The sequence below is a fragment of the Oryza brachyantha genome, chromosome 4, assembly GCF_000231095.2.
Source record: "Oryza brachyantha chromosome 4, ObraRS2, whole genome shotgun sequence".
Taxonomy (NCBI): Eukaryota; Viridiplantae; Streptophyta; class Magnoliopsida; order Poales; family Poaceae; genus Oryza; species Oryza brachyantha.
In genome coordinates, this window is record NC_023166.2 from 18,757,259 (window position 1) to 18,778,509 (window position 21,251).

At 39.3% G+C, this 21,251-nt stretch overlaps 2 protein-coding genes and 1 pseudogene across 2 annotated transcripts; all 3 read left to right on the plus strand.

Moving 5' to 3' along the window:
* The first annotated feature begins 1,388 nt into the window (after positions 1 to 1,388).
* On the plus strand, positions 1,389 to 10,090 carry LOC102719767 (annotated as a pseudogene).
* Positions 10,091 to 10,112: 22 nt separating this feature from the next.
* On the plus strand, positions 10,113 to 11,797 carry LOC121054208 (disease resistance protein RPP5-like). The gene is made up of 2 exons (XM_040523247.1): positions 10,113 to 10,421; positions 10,590 to 11,797. Exons 1-2 carry the CDS (start codon positions 10,180 to 10,182, stop codon positions 11,581 to 11,583), a joined length of 1,236 nt encoding a protein of 411 aa, XP_040379181.1. The 5' UTR covers positions 10,113 to 10,179; the 3' UTR covers positions 11,584 to 11,797.
* Positions 11,798 to 14,747: 2,950 nt separating this feature from the next.
* LOC121054209 (disease resistance protein RGA2-like) lies at positions 14,748 to 20,729 on the plus strand. The gene is made up of 2 exons (XM_040523248.1): positions 14,748 to 15,051; positions 16,283 to 20,729. The coding sequence occupies exons 1-2, from the start codon at positions 14,748 to 14,750 to the stop codon at positions 19,939 to 19,941; spliced, it is 3,963 nt and encodes a 1,320-aa protein (XP_040379182.1). The 3' UTR covers positions 19,942 to 20,729.
* The last annotated feature ends 522 nt before the right edge of the window (positions 20,730 to 21,251 follow it).

Below are 21,251 nucleotides of genomic sequence, written 5' to 3' on the forward strand. Positions count from 1 at the left end.
ATTTTGGGTTAGTCAGGTTGATTTTAACTAGAAAAACTGATCGGCTACAAAATCCAAGAAGCTGAACCTCGATCTATCTCCTTTCTGTTCAAGAGCATTTAACTTGCTATTGTTTTTTTTTTCTTTTCTTTTTTTGCCGGGCCGGCCCAGGATAGGCCAACCAATATTTTTTTTCTTTTGACTGCAGCTGGCTGTTTTGTCCATGGCTGCCAACATAGTATGTCCTGATGTAGTTTTTTTTTTCAAGGTCTTCCTAAACATATTACTTCATCTATTTTATATTGTAAAACATTTTAACCATATCTTCTAGTTTCATCTATTGATCAATGCATTTGTTAGCATATATGTCTAGATTTATATAAATGTAATAAATCTAAACACTACTAGAAAGTTTTATATTATGAAACCGAGGTAGTTCTTTCAAGAAGCCTGCTCAAAGCTCTGGCATCAGTGTATTTATTGAAGTCTTTGGTAATTCCCTCTGCGATTCCAGTGAATTGCAAAAGGTTTCTTCTGGACAGCCAGACCGTTGCATTATGTTGTCTATCAGTAGTAGTTTCTTGTTGGGACACCGTTGGTAACTTTGCCTGGCAGTTTTTTTTCTATAGCAAATTTGGAACTTCTTAACTTGTTCATATCCTATATTGCCTGGTGGTTTCATGTTCATGGCATTGCACTGGTCGGATTGTTGTTTGTTCGTGGTACATTTACGCATTCTGTTGGTTCATTCAGGAAGTTCTCCGGTGAAGGATCCTTGAGACATTGAATGCCCTGTAATTTTAGGCTCCGTCAGGCTGTACTCCCATGTACTGTTTAGGCTCTAATCAAAGAAAATTTTTATCATTTTCAGATAATATATTATGCTTCAGATTCAGAATGATCACAGCGAGCTGCCAGATTTTTGCATCCCTGAACAGGACGACACGCCATTACAAAACCAAAACTTGTCTAATTCCAAAGCTGACTCGAAAGGCTGGCAGATGTACCGCGATAGGATCGGTGGGCCCTGTGTGTAGTGGGCCGCGAATAATTTTCTGCTCAGATGGGCCGCGCAGGCCTGGTCGCCTCGAAGGCGTCGGAGTATTTTTTTACGATAAATTTAATGATCGTACACTTTCTTTGTTATTGGCTAATTATTTATGTTAATATTAATATTCTGAGAGTGATATATATAAGACTACCTGAGTTAATAGCAGTGAATTCATGATGTTAAATAATTAAATCTTAAAGCATTTTTAACCGCTGATTTAAATTTCATCGTATAACCGTCCAACATATATTATATATTTGTATTAGTTATTACTCTAATAAATATATATTTTATTAATATTTTATAACCATCCTTCTCTCTCGTTTTGGTAAAAAAAAAAATCAAATCCCTCCTTATTTGATGCTGCGACGAGGGAAGTCTGCTGGGGCTCGCCGGAGCGCCGCTGGCGGTGCCCTGCTCGCTCGCCGGCTCAAGAGAGGACGAGGAAGCTGGGCGAGGTCCGTGCGCAAGCGGCTTATGGGTCTGTGTCTCCGTCGCTATTCGGCCCCGGCGGTGGCCTGTCAGAGATGCCGTTCCTGTGAACTGCGGTCGTCGTCGGCAAGGTGCTCTTCGCCGTCTTTGTTCCTGCTCCTGCCGGCCTGCCCTTTTCTGAGTACTGACTCCCATTCCCTGTGCTGCTCGTAGGCAATGCGGCCGCGCCGCCCTCCCACTATCCACCGCCGAAGAGGGAGGGCGCGCATCACCGGTCCCCTGAGTACTCTGACGGTGCGCGCTCTATTTGTTCGAGGAAATGCCTCGCCGCCACCTGATGAGCTTCTCTCCCCATCTTTGCGGGGTTCAGCGGCACCCAACTTGGTTATCAAATGGCCACACAGGTAACGCAAGCCTCCTCGTATGATTCGTAGAATGCGTGCATTTATCAGTAATTCTAGCTGAGAAAAATTCTTTCGCAAGGATCCTCGAATGCCTTGTAATGTTCGATCCTCTTCAGGCTTAGTCTTACTCACAGTCGCAGGTGATCGCTACTGCATCACTGTCGGAGACGAATCCTACACTGTGAAGTGGTCTAATCAGAGGAAATTTTGTAGTGTTTAAATACGTTTTAGAGTGCCTATGGTTATCTACTCTTTGAATATGTGGATGATAACGTGATTGTATTTTTTTACTAGACTTGGTATATTGGAATTCTTCTGTGCAGTCATAACCAGACACTAACAGCCTCATCTTTTCGTTGTAGTTTATTTTTTAGCCTTGAATTTAGGTCGTTAAGAATACGTATATAAAAGTTCTATTCACAAATTATTTTTCGTTTGCAAATAACAATCAACCTCTAAATATTTATCCACTGCAAAAATGGAAAGGGCAAAGAGCCAAAGACTTGACTCTGTTGTTTGACAAATGGGAGAAAGGATGGAAAAGGGCATAGCTTCCCTAGGTTGCAGGGAAAGTAAATTTGTGGTTTCCACAGGTTTGCATGTCAGGCCATTAGGGGCCTCTACCCTCATTGAAGCTAGCTGGTTTTTGTGTGCACTTGGACTCCTATCTACTTCCTGCCTTCCAAATAGTTTCCTTTTTATGCATCATCACTCTCCTTTCTTTTGAATCCACCTGTTTGGTTTCTCCCTTGTGCAAGTCCTGCATCTGCCTTTGGTGAAGCACTGAAGTGGGAGATGATGGAATTAGTTGGCAATGTGGTGGATGCTGCAATAGGATGGCTCATGCAAAGCATCCTTGGGAGCTTCTGTGGGCAGATGAAAGTTTGGATTCGTGAAGTTGGGCTTGCTGAAGATGTTGAGAAGCTTAAGTCTGAGATGAGGAACATGGAGATGGTGCTTGCTGCTTCTTTGCGAAGGAATATTGATAACAAACCATTGGCTCAGTCGCTGGATGATCTAAGAGAGCTGCTTTATGATGCGGAAGATGTTATGGACGAGCTCGACTACTACTGGCTCCAACAACAGATCGAAAAAGGTTCAGGGCGTTTGGCTGTCTAGTTCTATGCTTCCTGTTTCCGTCTTATTTGTGTAACTGTCATATATTGGTTTATTTGTTGGTTAGTTATGATGTACTTTCACATGATTTAAATTTTGTTAATTATTACTAAAGAATATCTGCTTTTTCTTAGGTGTTCCTTGTGAAGTCCCCATAACAAACTGAGTTTGCTTTTGCAGGTGAAGGTTGCAATGTTGTTGCTGGTAGTAATCCTGAGCCAAGCTATGCGTCTTCCCCCATGTTATCATCTCCTTATCAATTAATAAGCAGTGCCAGAAGCCAAATTACTAGTTGGGTCTCATCTGGCAGAAAAAGGAAACGAGAAGAGGAACATACAACTGATAGCACGATGCTGCCTTTTGAGATAAAACTTGACATTTCAAAGAGGATCAATGGAATAGTGAACAATTTACAGAAAATTGGCCATTTTGTGCAGGGGTTTCTGCAGCTAGAGATTTCATGCTTAGAATTTACATCAAACCAGAGGCAGAGTGTGTACAGGAACAGACGCCTGACAACTTCTGTTCCTATTGAACTCAAGGTGTATGGGAGGGATGCAGATAGGGACAAGATAATAGAGCTTTTAGTAAATGATGAAACTAGTGGTTTGCGTGTTCTGCCAGTTGTTGGCATTGGCGGTATTGGGAAGACAACACTTGCTAGATTTGTATACCAAGACCAAAGAATTATTGATCATTTTGATTTGAAAATATGGATTTGTGTATCCACTAACTTCAATGAAGTGAGGCTAACACTTGAGATCTTAGAGCATGTATGTAAAGATAGACAAGAGTACAAAGGTGTCAGCAATTTCAATTTACTACAGGAGATTCTTTTGAAGTATATTAGAGGTAAAAGATTTCTTATCATATTTGATGATATGTGGGAAGACAGGGACAGGAGTGGATGGGATAACCTGTTAGCTCCATTGAAACATAGTCAAGTAACTGGTTCCGTGGTGCTAGCAACAACTCGAAGAAACTCAGTGGCAGAAATGATAGGAACTATGGATGCATTCCAAATCATCGGCCTAGATGAAAAGGAGTTTTGGTTGTTCTTTAAAGCATGTGCATTTGGTAATGAAGACTACGTGGGCCATCCTAGTTTGCAATCCATTGGGCGGCAGATTGCTAAAGCACTTAAGGGATGCCCACTAGCAGCACGGAGTGTTGGTGCGCTTTTGAACAGAAATGTTAACTATGAACATTGGAGGACAATTCAGGACAAATGGAAATCTCTTCAAGTAAAATCTGATGATATTATACCTATCCTGAAACTTAGTTATGACTATCTACCTTCCCATTTGCAGTGTTGTTTCTCCTACTGCTCTTTGTTCACAGGTTTAATAGAAAGTTTATTTTTTAACTTTGACTTTTACATTACTAAGAATACGTATATAGAAGTTTTACTCGTAAATTATTTTTGTTTATAAATATATTGTTTGACGATTTCAAACAATCATCCCTTTGTCGACACATCTCACGCTTAAAAATATTACAAATTTCTTCATTTTGAGCAAAATCCAATGCACTTATCTTTAACTTTAACATACTCCAGTATATCGATCGTTTTAAAGAAAGTATTTTGTAAGATAGGTGAGATGTAACAAAGATGAAGGTGCCCATCTTTTGGCCTATTTGAGAAATAAAAGAAATGACGTATGTACAAACGAAAAATAATTTATGAATAAAAATTTTATATACATATTAAAATATAAAAATCAAGGCTGAAAAATAAACTACGTTGAAAATACCTTAAAATTAACTCTAAATTTAAAACTAAAAATTTAGCTTATAAGTAAAAGCGAAAAAGTAAGGATGCATGTCTTTCTCAACGGTGTGGAGAGAGTAGCATTAGTAATGTACCGGCATGGAAAAGCACTTCAGGAAGAAGTGCTTATTGCTTTTATTTTTCTGTTGTTTCGTACAATTACGTTGCAGGAGGGCATTGACGGAGCAGAGCAAATGGACGAATCGAATGGTGATACAGTGATGAGTGCGAGTAACACCTTATCAGAATAACAGATGTGCAAGCGGAGTGTAAGTACTGCCGCATGAGGCTGAAATCCGGAACCAAGAATGGGACAAGTTCTTTGAGCAGACATTATTATAGTAAAACTTGCAAGAAAAAGCGCGGAGCAACTGAACAACAGCCTACCACTTCAAGGTACGCGATTAATAGATTATGTAATTTTTTTTGCTGAATCATAATACAGATGCGTCAGCGTCATCTGCTTAAGATCCTGCCAGGGCATGTGCAACTAGCTAGATTTAGGTCATGCATAGAGATTTAGAAGGCTACTATCGGTATAATTTTTAATACTATTTATTTTTTCTTTGACACTGTTGAATATGTTTGATAATTCGTTTTTTTCAAAAAATTATATAAATATTAATTATATTGTTATGATTTAATTTATTACTATAGAAATTTTAAGTATGACTTATAATTTTACATATTTGAATAAAAAATTATAGATAAGACGAACGATCAAACGTAGATCTAAATGTCAGTCTAATAAAATTTTTGGATAAGACAAACTTCTCTAATAACCAACCATGATCATATCTATTATTTATATATATAAAGTAATAGAAAAATGAGTTATCACGTTTACTCTCACGTGCTAGAAAATCCCACATTAATCGAAGGAGAATAAGAGAAAAAAGGTAAGGATTTTTTTTTTGGATCGGACAACTCTAAAAAAAAGAACGTTATTTGTTGGATCACTCCTTAAAAAAAGAACGCGAGATTTTTTTGGATCGGACAACTCTAAAAAAAAGCGTGATTCTTTAGATAAAAAATGATTTTTTTGGATCGGACAATTCCTGAAAAAGAACGTGATTTTTTGATTTTTTTTAAGTGGAATCGGACTAGAAAGTTTTTTTTAAAAAAGGAAAACTACCTACACAGTTTGTTACGACCGTGGAAAAATAAGAGGAAAAAAAAGAAAAGGTGTTTTTGATTTTTTTAAAAAAAGTGGAATTGGACTAGGAAGCTTTTTTAGGAAAACTGTCTGCACAGTTTGTTACAACCGTGGAAAAATAAGAGGAAAAAAGAAAAAAAATACTGCATACGCACGTGGAATCGGACTAGGATTTTTTTTAGAAAAAACTATGTGAAATAAGAGAAAAAAAGAAAAAAAAAATCATGTTTGTGTGAATTAGACAAGGATATATTATACAAATATGCTAGAAATTTTAAGATTAATCGAAGAAAAATAAGGGAAAAAGATTAATCGAAGAAAAATAAGAGAAAAGATCAATCAGGAGAATATTTGCTATAACAGAAAATATCAGGTCGACAGCAGATCAATAGCAATTAAAAAACAGAGAGAACATCAATCAGACATATCAATGTTTCTATAAGAAAAACTAGGACTTAAAAGCGGACAAAAAAAATGGAAAAGAATCGAAAGGAAATTAGGACTTTGGACATGGACAAGTATACTTTGTAATTTTGTGTGAAACACCATGGATATCATGTGAGAAAAAGATTTATTTATTAGCAATTTATTTTGTAAATCGTGATGAAATTGAACGGTTGGATATCGTGCAAGATTAAACTAAAAAATTAATCTCATATGCCTAAAAATATTGTGGTATTATTCTTAGATCTATTATATTATTAAGATAATATAAAAAGAATCACTGTTTTACTTTGCATGGAACATCAAATGTAAAAGTTTGATCTATGTTAGTACCGAGTTTAAAACTATATTACCACTTTCAATATTTATATTTTACAAGAGCATTTTTCTCATCCTTGAGTAGGTACCATGAGGTATCACTGCTTTCTATGTAAACTTTGGTACCTCTTGGTACCTTAGGTACTAGAAGGTACCAAATTTTGTATAGAAAACAGTGGTACCTCATGGTACCTCCTTAAGGATAGGAAAAATGCTCATTTTATAATAATATTTGAAACTATATTTGATTATATAAGAAATTTCATAACAAGTAATATGTATGAAGAGAAGATAACATTATCAGTATGAAGATGCATGAAAGAAGAGATATTATGCCATAAATTTTGTATAAGTTTGATCTATTATAGTATTATTCTTAGATCTATTATATTATTAAGGTAATAAAAAGGAATCATTGTTTTACTTTGCGTGGAGCATTAAATGTAAAAGTTTGATCTAAGTTATGTCTGAGTTTAAAACTATATTACCACTTTCAATATTTATATTTTACAATATAATATGAAACTATATTTGATATTATATAAAAAATTTCATAATGAAGTTAGCCGCGCACTCTGCCGCCCGATGCTGGTTGTTTATATAGGGCCGGTGAGGGTGCACCAAATGGTAATTCAGGCAGCAGAGGAAGTACGAGAATTGATGGGGCTTCAGCACACCACGAGACAACGTACACGCACCCTTGGACACAAGGCTGAACTCTCCAACAGGATCCAACACATGGCTCGTCACTTAAAAGATATTATGAATGAGATTATGAGGCTATGTAGATCTGCAAGTTCAAATCAGAGTCGTCAGAGTAAAACCCCGTCCACAAATACAACATCTTGTCTTCTTGTGCCCACAGTGTATGGGAGGGATGCAGAGATCGAATCCATAAAAGATCTGATCATGAGCAATAAATCCAATGGCATAACCGTCTTGCCTATTGTAGGCCTCGGAGGGATAGGGAAAAGCACTATGTCCCAATGTGTCTACAATGATCCGGAAATTGGAAATCAATTTGAGATCAAGATATGGGTTCATGTATCTGATGAATTTAACGTGGTCAGGATTACAAGGGAGATTTTAGAGGTTGTTTCCAGCAAGAAGTACAAAATAAAAAGCAACTTAAACATGCTTCAGCAGGATCTTGCGAGTCACATGAAATCCAAGAAGTTCCTGATTGTCTTGGACGACGTCTGGGATGTAACTACAAATGACTGTTGGGATATGCTACTAGGTCCTTTAAGACCAAATGATGTGAATCCGTCAGAGGTAGAAGTAACAGGTAATACCATCATTGTGACAACTCGAATTCAGACTGTTGCCAAAAGTTGTGGAACGGTAGGATCAATTAATTTAGAAGCTCTGGAAGATGATGATATATGGGATCTATTGCAAGCATATGCATTTGGTAATAATAATAACCCTGATAGTTATCCAACTTTACATGTTCTTGGGAAGCAAATAGTCAGGGAAATAAATGGTAACCCGTTGGCAGCGAAAACTGTGGGACGACTATTACGAAGGAATCTTAACGTAGATGATTGGAATAGCATTGTAAAGAACAAATTATGGCAATCCCTGCAACATACTAATGGCATTATGTATGCGTTGAAGTTGAGTTATGATCATCTACCTAGACACTTACAGCGATGTTTCTGTTATTGTTCTCTTTTCCCCAAGGGTTACTCTTTCAGTAAAGCACAACTGATACAAATATGGATTGCTCAAGGATTTGTGGAAAAATCCGGTAAGGGATTGGAGCAGAAAGGATGGGAATATCTAGCTGAGTTGGTGGACTCTGGTTTCTTTCAACAAGTTGAAAGCTCTTCATCAGAATATGTTATGCACGATCTTATGCATGATTTATCACGAATGGTTTCCCAAACTGAGTGTGCAACTATAGATGGCTTAGAGTGCACAGAGTTAGTGCCAACTATACGTCATTTGTCAATAATAACTGATTCTACTTATCACAAGGATCAAAATGGAAATATATCTCGTAATTGGAATTTGAAACAAGGTTGCCGAAAGTTATATCAAGGAGTAAATTGAGGACCTTGGTATTAATTGGGAAATATGACGCTCATTTTTTCCAATCCTTCCGAGATGCTTTCAAGGAAGCACAACATCTGCGACTGCTGCATATCGCTTCATCATATGCTGATTTTGATTCCTTTCTTTCAAGTTTAAATTATTCACATCTCCGGTATCTGAGACTCGAGAACAAAGAGTCCCACGGAGCTTTGCCCCAAGATCTAAGCAAGTGCTACCATCTCCAAGTACTAGATATTGACTCGTGTGGAACTCCCAATATACCTGATGATATAAATAATCTTGTCAGCCTGCGGCATCTTGTTGCACAAAAGGGAGTGTGCTCTTCCATTGCTAACATCGGTAAAATGACCTCTCTTCAGGAACTAGACAGTTTTATTGTCAAGAATTTAAGTGGTTTTGAGGTGACACAATTGAAACAGATGAACAAGCTTGTACAACTTGGTGTGTCTGGACTTGAAAACATTACTCAGGAGGAGGCATGTGGGGCAAGCCTGAAAGACAAACAACACTTAGAAATGCTAGGTTTGTCCTGGAATGATGCATGTGATGGATATGGCAGTGGGATAAGCTACGAAAATGACGATGACAATGACAGGAGCTCTGAGAATGAATATGACAGTGGCATGAGCTCTGAACCTTCTTTAATTAAGGAGCTTGATGGTCTTGAACCACATGGCAGCCTCAAGCATCTACGGATATCTGGATATAATGGAGCAGCCTCCCCAACCTGGCTCTCATCTTCACTTACCTATCTGCAAACACTTCATCTAGAAAGTTGTGGAAAATGGCAAAGGATTCCTTTAGAAAGGCTATCGATGCTTACAAAGCTTGTGTTGATTAAAATGAGGAATGCAACAGAAGTCTCAATTCCTTCACTAGAGGAGCTTGTGTTGATTAATTGCCAAGCTTGAACACATTCTCCTGCACTTCCGTCAGGAACTTGAATGACAATTTAAAGGTTCTGAAAATTATGCACTGCCCTGCACTAAAGGTATTTCCGTTGTTTGAGAACTGCCAACAACTTGAAATCGAGCCGACCTCATGGTTGTCCCATCTTAGCAAGCTTACCATCTATAATTGTCCTCTTTTGTGTGTGCACAATCCTCTTCCGCCTTCATCTAATATTTCTGAATTATCGATCCGTAATGTTTCAACTCTTCCAACGATGGAGGTGTCGTCCAATGGAACATTAAGAATTGGACTGGACCCTGATCTTTATTTGGATATTTTCGATGAGCCTTCTGATCAGCTGGAAGCGTTGGACGACAAAGTTCTGTCGTTCCATAAACTGAGGTTCCTAACCAAATTGATAATATCAGGCTGCCAGAATCTTACGACTATTTCATTCAAGGGTTTAAGGCAACTAGTTTGTTTGAAGACTTTGGAATTATACCGCTGCCCAGAACTTCTATCTTCAAATATCCCACCAGAGCTTACCTTTGAATATATGTCTGGAGCAAATCGCGGTGCCCTCCCACCTCTCGAACATGTCGATATTGTTAAGTGTGGAATAACGGGGAAGTGGCTATGTCTCATGCTGCAGCATGCGCATGCTCTCAAGGAATTAAGTTTACATCGGTGCAACCAGATAACAGGGCTATTGATAGGAGAGGAAGAAAACAGTCAACCAAGTCTTATGTCATCTCCAGAGGCTCCGTCATTAGGATATCCAGGTCGAGACGAACTTCTGTGCCATCCGCTAAATCCTATATCATCTCTTAGGAAGTTATCTATTAAATTTTGCTCTAATTTAACATTTTATTAGAGCAAGAAAGGTTTCACTGGATTTACCTCCCTAGAGGAGCTAGTCATTATGGGATGCCCCAAGCTGCTCTCATCCTTGGCGCATAACGACAGAAATGATGAGCAGTCGAATAGAAGATGGCTCCTCCCACTATCACTTGGAGAACTTGATATTGGACATGTTGATTCCCTAAAAGTGTTGCAGCCCTGCTTTCTAATGAACCTCACCGGACTGAAAAAACTAAGAGTATTCGATAACCCAAATTTAACATCTCTGCAGCTGCATTTCTGCACAGCGCTCCAAGAGTTGAGAATTGAAGATTGTGAGTTGCTTAATTCTCTGGAAGGATTGGAATCGCTTGGCAGCCTCAGGTTGCTGCGAGCACAAAGATGCCTTGGTGGTCATGGAGAAAATGGAAGTTGTATCCTTCCGCAATCACTTGAGGAACTTTACATCAGCAGGTATTCTCAAGAAACTCTGCGGCCCTGCTTCCCAAGAAATCTCACCTGCCTAAAAAGATTAGATGCATCAGAAACTTCAAGTTTAAAATATCTAGCGTTGGAATCATGCACTGCACTCGAAGAGTTGAGGGTTGTATGTTGTGAATCGCTCGCCGCAATAGGGGGCTCAGAACCCCATCGCAGCATTAGGCATTTGGAAGTACGTCGATGCCCCAGCTTGCCTGCATGTTTGCCTGCTTCACTGGAAGGACTGGAAAGGTTAGAGATTGATGACCCCTCTTTCCTTACCACGCTGTTCTGCAAGCACCTTACTTCCCTCCAAAGCCTAGAGCTTTCCTGGTGCAAAAGCGAAGTGGAAAGACTAACGGATGAGCAAGATAGAGCGCTTCAGCTCCTCACGTCCCTGCAAGAGCTCCGGTTTTGGTTTTGTGACAATCTAATTGATTTTCCTACGGGGCTCCACAGCCTTCCCTCCCTCAAGAGGTTGGAGATCGTGTTTTGCAAGAGCATCGTGAAGCTGCCGGAGAAGGGTCTTCCACCTTCTTTGGAAGAACTGGATATCACAGGATGCAGCGTAGAGCTAGCTCAACAGTGCAGAATACTAGTACTAGAAAGCAACCTGAAGGTCAAATTTTGTTCTTTTTGAAGCCCGAGCAGGGTGTAATTATATTCAGGCATGGGAAACAAATTACAAAGATCCAAGGGGATCAAGGGGAAGAACAGAAAAAAAAGCAAAAGAAAACCTTTACAAGGGGGAAGGACGCAAACAGTATCAGGCATCGTTGGCTCGTTAAGCACACACTTTTCCAGCTTCCCAACTGGTAAGGGCTCAGGCTTTCAAGCTGCTGTACAATGCCGCAATGACGACCATCAGAACCATTACATAATACAAGTACCATATGATGGGTAGATCAACTGTTGCAGAGCTAGCTTGGCTCACCTGACGTGTGGTTTTTTATTCAGAAGTATCAAAAAGTTGTTTCGGTTGAAAAAGATATGCCAGAAATTGGATTTCATGTGCCAGATTTTGCACTGGAATTGTCTCACTTCAGAACCTAATCCTAATTTGTCAATCGAGTATTGTTACGATGTATTATATTTTTCTCTGTAATTCTGTGCAATGACTGCTGTTGTATTAACCGATAGCAGTGGAGCTTTTTTACCATCTTCGAAAAAGTATCTGGTACCAAAAATTTGTATTACAATTTTCGGTGAGCAATTTTACCATTCTTGAGTAGGTACCAGGAGGTATAACTGTTTTCTACGTAAAATAAGATTTGCTCTGGTCCAATAAAAAGTACCTCGAGGTACTGGTACCTCGAGATATCAAATTGTTTTCCACCATTGGATCTAGCTGAGTCGGATGTGCATTGTTAAATCCAAAGAAACAATTTGGTACCACGAGGTACCGGTAACTCGAGGTACCTTTTGTTACTTTTAGTTGGACTGAAGCAAATCTCATATAAAATTTGGTATATCTTGGTACCTTATATACTAGAAGGTATCAAATTCTGATATTTACTTCAGTCCAACAAAAAGTAACAAAAAGTACCACGAGGTACCGGTACCTCGTGGTACCTAATTGTTTCTGATCGTTGGATCTAACAGTACACATCCTACTCAGTTAGATCCAATGGTGAAAAACGATTTGGTACATCGAGGTACCGGTACCTCAAGGTACTTTTTGTTGGACCGGAGTAAATCTCTTAAATTTTACATAGAAAACAGTGATACCTCATGATATCTTCTCTAGGATGGAAAAAATGCTCATTCTTAATATCTTGAGTTACTTTTTAAGAATGATAAAAACACCCATAGCAGTATGGTAGTTGTATTCATTCTATAATTCTATCTACTTAAAAGGTTTTTTTGTTGTTCGTTTGGTGAGTACGGAAGGAAGTGTGTTTATCATGCTATATTTCGAGATTTTTTAGCACACGCCACGTGATAGCAGATGGGGTAACTGAACATCCGCACTGAACTAGTTTTTTTTTTCCAGGAAAGTCCAGACCGGGTTAACCAATTCCATTAAGATGGGGAAGCTTGTATTCCCTCTTTTTCTTTTTCACGCCGTAAGATTTTCTGATTTTGTCTAGATTTATTTATGTACTAACGAATCTAAATACATATACAAAATATATACATTGATATATGAATAAATCTAAGTAAATAAAAAAATCTTATAATATAGAACGGAGAGAGTACACGATGAGTTTACAAAACTCGGCAGAGATTCCTGAGACCGGAGAAAACCAGGGAAACGCTAACAGAGAGTGGCAGGGGGACTACTCACAACAATCAAAGAACCCCGCTTTCGTCCACGTGACAATTTCACATCTAATTTCATTGAATAACTGAGTCGGTGATCTCGCTTTGCTCTCGAAGATACAAGCATTACACTCCTTCCAGATCAACCAACAGATTAGCACAAGTTTTATTTGGTGGACTTGAGATCACCGTAGCCTAGCTTGAAGCTTGACAGCATTACAGGTTTGCTATAACCGCGTCAAAAATTTGCTAACCAAAGAATTCTCTTCAGATATATCAAATAACCACTTAGCACAAGTAATCCCAATGAACACACAGAGAAGTAAAAAAAACAGATCAACCATCATAACTGATAAATGAGTGATGGTTGTTAATGCTTGTGATGATGAAACTTTCATAGAAACTAAGAAGATATGTCAATTAGATAATGAATGGCTTTAATTGGTTGAGATGACCAAGTAAGTGGAGAAATTCAATAATATATGGTTATTATCAACATATGTGTGTAAAATTACATTTTAGGATAAAATTTGAACAGTATAAATGGCTATATTTTAGATAGGAGGAAGTAATGATAGACAAAGAAATATTTCAAACGCAAAGTGTTTTGACAGGGTAGCTACAAAATTAAGTGGGTGATTGTTTGACTTATTTAAAGAAAAAGACAAACAACATATTTATAAATAAAAAATAATTTATAAATAAAACTTTTATATGTGTGTTCTTAGCAATCTAAAAGTCAATGCTGAAAACTAATATACGATGACCCCAAAAAAATTACATCAAATTTAAGGTGGAAAAATAAAATTTTTACTTATAAATATAAGTATAAGCGAAAAGCGAAAAGATGTGGTTGCTAATGAACAGGGTAGGGTTCCTTTGGAGGCTACATATTAAAGAAATCACCTATCCCGGCTATAAAGAAACCTGACCTAAACAATCATATATTAAAAAGCAAAATTAACTAAAAGGATGGTACATAATTATTATGGAGGTGCACAGCCAAATGACCTTTTATATATATTCCTGCTAACAATTATAGGTTCTTTATACAGTAGGGCAAGTACCTACTACAATAATGAAACTTATTTTTACATTAAAAAAAATGCAGGCTCTTTTGACGAAGGAATGAGCATATATATGAGCATCAGCATTTGTAGTGTATTGACGAAAATACCTTCACACTATCATTAACTGACAAGATTCTCTAAATACATTACAGTTTATATAAATTGTGGTTAAATTAAGCCAAGCTTTATTTTCCTTAAGCACGCACCCACAACACTCTTTCGGCGAAAGTGCTACTGGAAATAAAATATCTCAACTCTCAAAGCAAAGGTGGAGGAGACATGGATAGCCAAATTAGCCATGCATGCACCGTGACCTCCCAGTCTCCCAGCCCCCACCCCCAAGTCAATTTTTAATGTATTTTCGTGGATTTGCTCTTCTTCCTCCACACTTCCCCTCCTCCAAAATCTCCACACTCCAGTCGGGTAGCTGCTGATCGAAGTGATCTCCTGAGCGAGCTGCTGCTTCCGATCGATGGAGGTTTGGAGCACCGTGGGGCAGGCTGCCATCGGGTGGCTGGTGGAGGGCATCCTTGGGTCATTGTTCACCGAGAAGCTGATTTCCTGGTTTAGGCAAGTTAATCTCGACGAGGACGTCGAGAAGCTGGTGTGGGAGATGAGGAACGTCGCCGTGGTGCTTGAGGCCGCCAAGGGGATGAAGATCCACGAGAACGATCCGCTGGCTGGGTCTCTTTTTAATCTGAAAGACCTCCTGTACGACGCGGAGGACGTGCTGGATGAGCTCGACTACTATCAGCTTAAAGAAAAGATCATCAAAGGTGCGTTTATATTCGATCCCTCCGGTACGATGATTTCCTGTCATTTTAGACATTATTGCAGATTTGCAGTTGAAACTGAGAGCTTAACTTATAAATCTATTGGTGATCGTCGGCATATTTATAAATGAAAATAACTTGCGAATAAAATTTTTATATATGTATTCGTAGTGATTAAAAGTCAAAGCTAAAAAGTAAAGTACGATGAAAACCTCGAAATCAACTCTAAATTTATGAATAAAAATTTAAATTTTAACTTATAAGCATTTAGGGCATCCACAATGTGGTTCAAAAGCGATCCATAAACAATATAATATATGATTCAACCACCTAGCAACATTGTGGAACTAGTCCATAGCAAAGAAATAACAAAAGATACCCATAAACATATGGGCTGCCCATAAAGAATAAAATATATGATTTGTCTCTATCTCTTCTCTCCTCCTAATGTCATTTACTATCCATATACATTGTAAAGGTTACAATAGTAAAAGTTTATATATGTGGATCCCATCTATATGGACTACTTTTGTCATATACATTGTTGTTGCCCTAAGCATAAAAATGGGAGTTACAAAGGGTAGGGTGCGTGGGCGTGAAGGTGACCTCCTGGGATATCCCTGGTACTTAAGCGTAGTGTTTGAAAAGAAATCTAGCAAATCCACAAATATATAGCTTTGGTTAACTACAAGTTTGGCTTAAATTCTGCCGTATAACTAGGATATTCTTTAAAGAAAACGTATAAAGGGCTCTCATTGTTGTCTCTACCATTGTATGCTCGCCGACGTGGAAGAGGGAGATGATAGGAGAGAGAAAATTAGTTGTTTTGCATGGAGTTAACAAAACATCTGACTCTTGGCGTATAAAACGAACAGACAACTAAAAAATCTGCTTTACACGTGTGTTGACTCTAATCAGACGCGTTGACTAAATGGAATGCGAATGAGTAATTAATTAGTCTGTAATTATACAGAGTCAGCTTGAGAGACTATCCTTTGTATGAGAAGTTTTTTCTGCTGACATGGCTTGAGATAGTGTCCTAATCTCTTAGGGTATATTCATTTGTTTCTTGTATGTCAGTCGTGTAAAAAATTACAATTTAGAAAATACAATTTTTTTCTTGGCTTCTTACAAATATTAATCAAGTAGGTGGATCAAAAAAATGGCACAACCTATAGACAGAGAATTCAACGATGTATAAGTTGTAGCACTAAATAGCGGTTACCCTTTGCAGGCAACAGTGAGGAGGATACAGTTCAAACTATTTCATCTTTCTTTCCTATCCGTTGGTTCACCGGCTGGAAAAGGAAAAGAGAAGAAAACCACGCATTCATTGATGATAAGAGTCAATTTTCTGTTACGACAAAACAAATTGCTGGTAAACTACGGGATGCCTGCAGTGATGTCAGCAAGGGTCTCAAGATAAACGGATTATTAAAGTCTCCTGAAGCTTCAAATCTAAGTCATCAGAGCACACCTCCGGCCACAAATGCAACAACGTCGTCTTATCTTCTTGAGCCCATAGTGTATGGGAGGGATGAAGAGATGGAATCCATCAGAAAGCTGATCATGACAAATAACAGTAATAGATCCAATGGCATAACCATCCTGCCAATTGTAGGCAATGGAGGGATAGGGAAAACCACTCTGGCCCAGCTTGTCTACAAGGATTCAGAGATAGGAAAGTCTGCAATCAAGATATGGGTCCATGTATCCGATAAATTCGACTTGCATAAAGTGACGAGGGAGATTTTGGAGTGTGTCTCCAAGAAGAAGCAAAAAGAAACGAGCAACTTCAATATGCTTCAACAGGATCTTGAGAAACATATGAAATCCAAGAGGTTCTTGATTGTTTTGGATGATGTTTGGGATGTCACTACTGACTCTTGGAACAAACTACTGGCTCCTTTAATAGCTAATCATGTGAATCCGTCACAGGAAAAAGTGACAGGTAATAGTGTGATCATTGTCACAACTCGAAACCGCACTACTGCCGAATTTTGTGGAACGGTACGGTCAATTAATTTAGGTGGTCTGGAAGATGATGGCATATGGTCACTATTTAAAGTATATGCTTTTGGTAGTGATAGACATGGCAGTGATCCAAATTTACAAAATCTTGGGAGGAAAATAGCTAAGGAGCTAAAAGGCAACCCATTGGCGGCAAAAACTGTGGGCTCCCTGTTACGAAGGAACCTTACCGTAGATCATTGGAGCAGCATTATAGAGAACAAAGAATGGCAATCCCTGCAACATACTGATGGCATCATGCATGCGTTGAAGTTCAGCTATGATCATCTACCCAGCCACTTACAGCAGTGTTTCTCTTATTGTTCTCTTTTCCCCAAAGGTTACTATTTTAATGAAGCACAACTGATACATATTTGGATTGCTCAAGGTTTTGTGGAAAGATCCAGTGAGAACTTGGAGCAGAAAGGAAGGGAATATCTAGCTGAATTGGTGAACTCTGGTTTCTATCAGCAGGTTGAAATTATGTGGCCGACTTTGTCCGAAGAGTATGTTGTGCATGATCTTATGCATGATTTAGCGAGAATGGTTTCACAGACAGAATGTGCAACTATAGATGGTTCAGAGTGCAAAGAGCTAGCACCAAGTATACGCCATTTGTCAATACTAACTGATTCTGCGTACTGGGAGGAACCAAATGGAAACATATCTCGTAATGAAGAATTTGAGAAAAGATTGCTGAAAGTTACATCAAGGAGTAAGTTGAGGACATTGATTTTAATTGGGCAACATGACACTCTCTTTTTCCAGTCTTTCCAAAATGCTTTCAAGGAGGCACAGCATTTGCGACTGTTGCATATGACTTCAAAATATGCTAACTTCGATTCTTTTCTTTCCAAATTGGTAAATTATATACATCTCCGGTATCTAAGAGTTGAGAATGAAGAGTTCCAAGGAGCTTTGCCCCAAGCTCTGGACAAGTGTTACCATCTTCAAGTACTAGATATTAACTCATGTACTCCCGACGAATATTTCAGTGATAGTGACATGAGTTCTGAACCTTCTATGGACATGGAAGGAGAAGGGGAGAGACTACCGAAGAGTGACATTGAAGTTACCTTCCCAACTTGGTTTGCAACTTCACTTGCATCTTTGCAAGCACTTCATCTAGAAAATTGTGGAAAATGGCAAATACTTTCTCTAGACAGGCTATGTTTACTTAAGAAGCTTGTATTGATCAGAATGAGCAATGCAGTAGAAGTCATAATTCGTTCACTGGAGGAGCTTGTGTTGATTGAAATGCCAAAGTTGAAGAGATGCTCCTGCACTTCTGTCACTTCTGTCAGGATCATGAACTATAGCTTAAGGGTTCTGACGATTAAAAGCTGCCCTGAACTGGAGCTCTTTCCGTTGTTTGAGAACTGCCACCAATTTAATGTCAAACGGGCATCATGGTTTTTCCGTCTTTGCAAGCTTACCATCCATGATTGTCCTAATTTATCTATGCCTCATTCTCTTCCTCCCTCAACTATTGTTTCGGAGTTATCCATCTCCCGAGTTTCAACGCTTCCAACGATGGAGGGGTCATCCAGTGGAACATTAAGAATTGGACTCCCCATTAGTAGTTCTTCTCAGCTTTTCGACGGGGATTCTGATCAGCTGACAACATTGAATTACAAAGTTCTGTCATTCCATAACATGAGGTTCCTAACTGGGTTGGTAATAAATGGTTGTCAACATCTTACGTCTATTTCGTTCAAAGGTTTAAGGAAACTCATATGCTTGAAGAGTTTGGAAATATACAGCTGCCCAGAATTTCTCTCTTCAGATGTACCATCAGAACTTATCTGTAAAGGCACTACAGCTGAAAATCGTGATGCCCTCCCATCTCTCGAGTGTCTCACTATTATTAGTTGTGGAATAACGGGCAAGTGGCTATCTCTCATGATGGAACATGCACAGGCCTTACAGGAGCTATGCTTAGTTGATTGCAAGAATATAACAGGGCTATCAATAGGACAGGAAGAAGCCAGCCAACCAAATATTATGTCATCTCTGGAGGCTTCGTCATTAGGATATCCAGATGACGCGAGGACAAGTTCAGCGCAAGACGGACTCCTGCGCATTCCATTAAATCTCATCTCCTCTCTAAAGAAGATATCTGTTAGAGAGTGTTCTGATATATCATTTATCGATAGCGATGAAGGTTTCGCTAGATTTGCCTCCCTTGAGGAGCTCAGCATTGATGTATGTGATGATTTGGCAGAAAAGCTGCTGCCTTGTTTACTAGGGAATGCCATGCACCTCAAAAAACTACAAGTTGAGGCAATCTTTTTGAAGTCTCTACAGCTGCAATCATGCATGGCACTCGAGGAGCTGGATATTTTATGTTGTGAATCGCTCACAGCACTAGAGGGCTTCCAATCCCTCCGCAGCCTGAGGTGTTTGAAAGTATGGGAATGCTCCGGCTTCGTTCCATGTTTGGAGGGTTTGTCACGGCAGGGCCATCAGCTATTCCCTCGACTGGAAAGGTTGGTGATCGATGACCCCTCTATCCTTAACACATCTTTCCGCAGTCAGCTTACCTCCCTCACACGCCTAGAGCTTTCTGGTTGCTCAAACGAAGTAGAGAGACTAACGGATGAGCAGGATAATGGGCTTCAGCACCTCACAAGCCTGGAAGAGCTCCAATTTTCGTCGTGCATCTATCTCAAGGATCTTCCCGCGGGGCTGCACAACCTTCCCTCCCTCAAGAAGTTGGAGATCTCCGAGTGCAAGAAAATTGTTCAGCTACCGAATGAGGGCCTCCCACCTTCGCTAGAAGAATTGGATATCAGTTATTGCAGCAGAGAGCTCTCTGACCAGTGCAGAACGCTAGCAAACAAGCTGAAGGTCAAAATTAGGCCTCGTATACTGGATTCTTAAATAGCAGGAACAGAAAAGATACTGGGACGAGGTCGAAAGAACGGAGTTAATCGAAGGTGAAGAAGATACAATCACCTGGAAGCTGGAACCACAGGCCAACTTCACGGTCAGATTGGCATATGATCTATTATTCATGGCAACAGAAGGCACCCGTTGGGGATCCTTGTTATGGAAGACACGAGCGCCATCAAAAGTGAAGTTCTTCGTCTGGCTAGCGATCAAGAGGAGATGTTTGACAGCTAACAATCTTCAGAAGAGAGGATGGCCAAATCAAACAATCTGTGCTCTTTGCTACCAGATTGACGAAACCTACGACCACCTCCTGATGAAATGTGATTACACAGACAGGGTATGGCGGCTATGGAAGGCATGGACAAACATCCCCTTCCAAACCCCAAGGGAAGCAGGAAAGGAGTTGCAAGACTGGTGGATCGACACGAGACAGGTCTTCGGCAAAAAATTTCGAAAATCCTTCGATTCAGCTTTTGTGTTGATCTGTTGGGAGATCTGTAAATAGACAAATGCCAGGATTTTCCAAGGAACTACTGCTACCCCAGCGAGACTCTTTAATGTAATTAGAGATGAAACCCTTGTCTGGCTAGAGGCAGGTCTATTCAAGCAGGTCGAGAACTAGTTAACTTGTAATAGCCTGTAATACTGTAGCAGGTCTTAGTTTTTTTCGGTTCCTCCCGGCAATGGCCGGACTCAGCGCTTTGCGCCGAGCGTCTTAGGAATCACTTGTTTCTTTCCTCCTTCCAATCTTAATATACTCGGTAGGCCGTCTTGGCCTCCCCGGCAAGAAAAAGATACAGGATCTGAGTCACCGAGTGTCCTACCACCTCAATTCCTATGAGTTGACAAAATACAGGAAAACCACAGGAAGGACCATTTGGATGCACACCAGAAAAACACGGGATTCTGAAGGAAGATAGACACCAATGATTTTCTCCAAGAGACTAGACCTCATGTTAAAATCCCTATATTTTAAGCCAACCCAAAGGAATTTCATGGGATTTTTGGACAGCCATTCCTTTGATCCAAAGGATCACATGGGATTTTTTTCCCCACCTGTTCAACTGGTATATTTCTATGTTCCATCATGTTAGTACATCTTCAGAGTTGACACACGCTCGGTTTCGGACCTAAACTTAGCACTATGTTTTCAGCTTTTTAAGCTGCTATATATGATCAATTATGTCAAGGGTATTGTATTTTTTTCCTGCTCTAGGCTAGTCTTCATGTGCCAAATTCTGCACTGATTTTGCCTCGTTTCAAAACCTCATCCTAACATGTTTAATGCAATCGTCTGT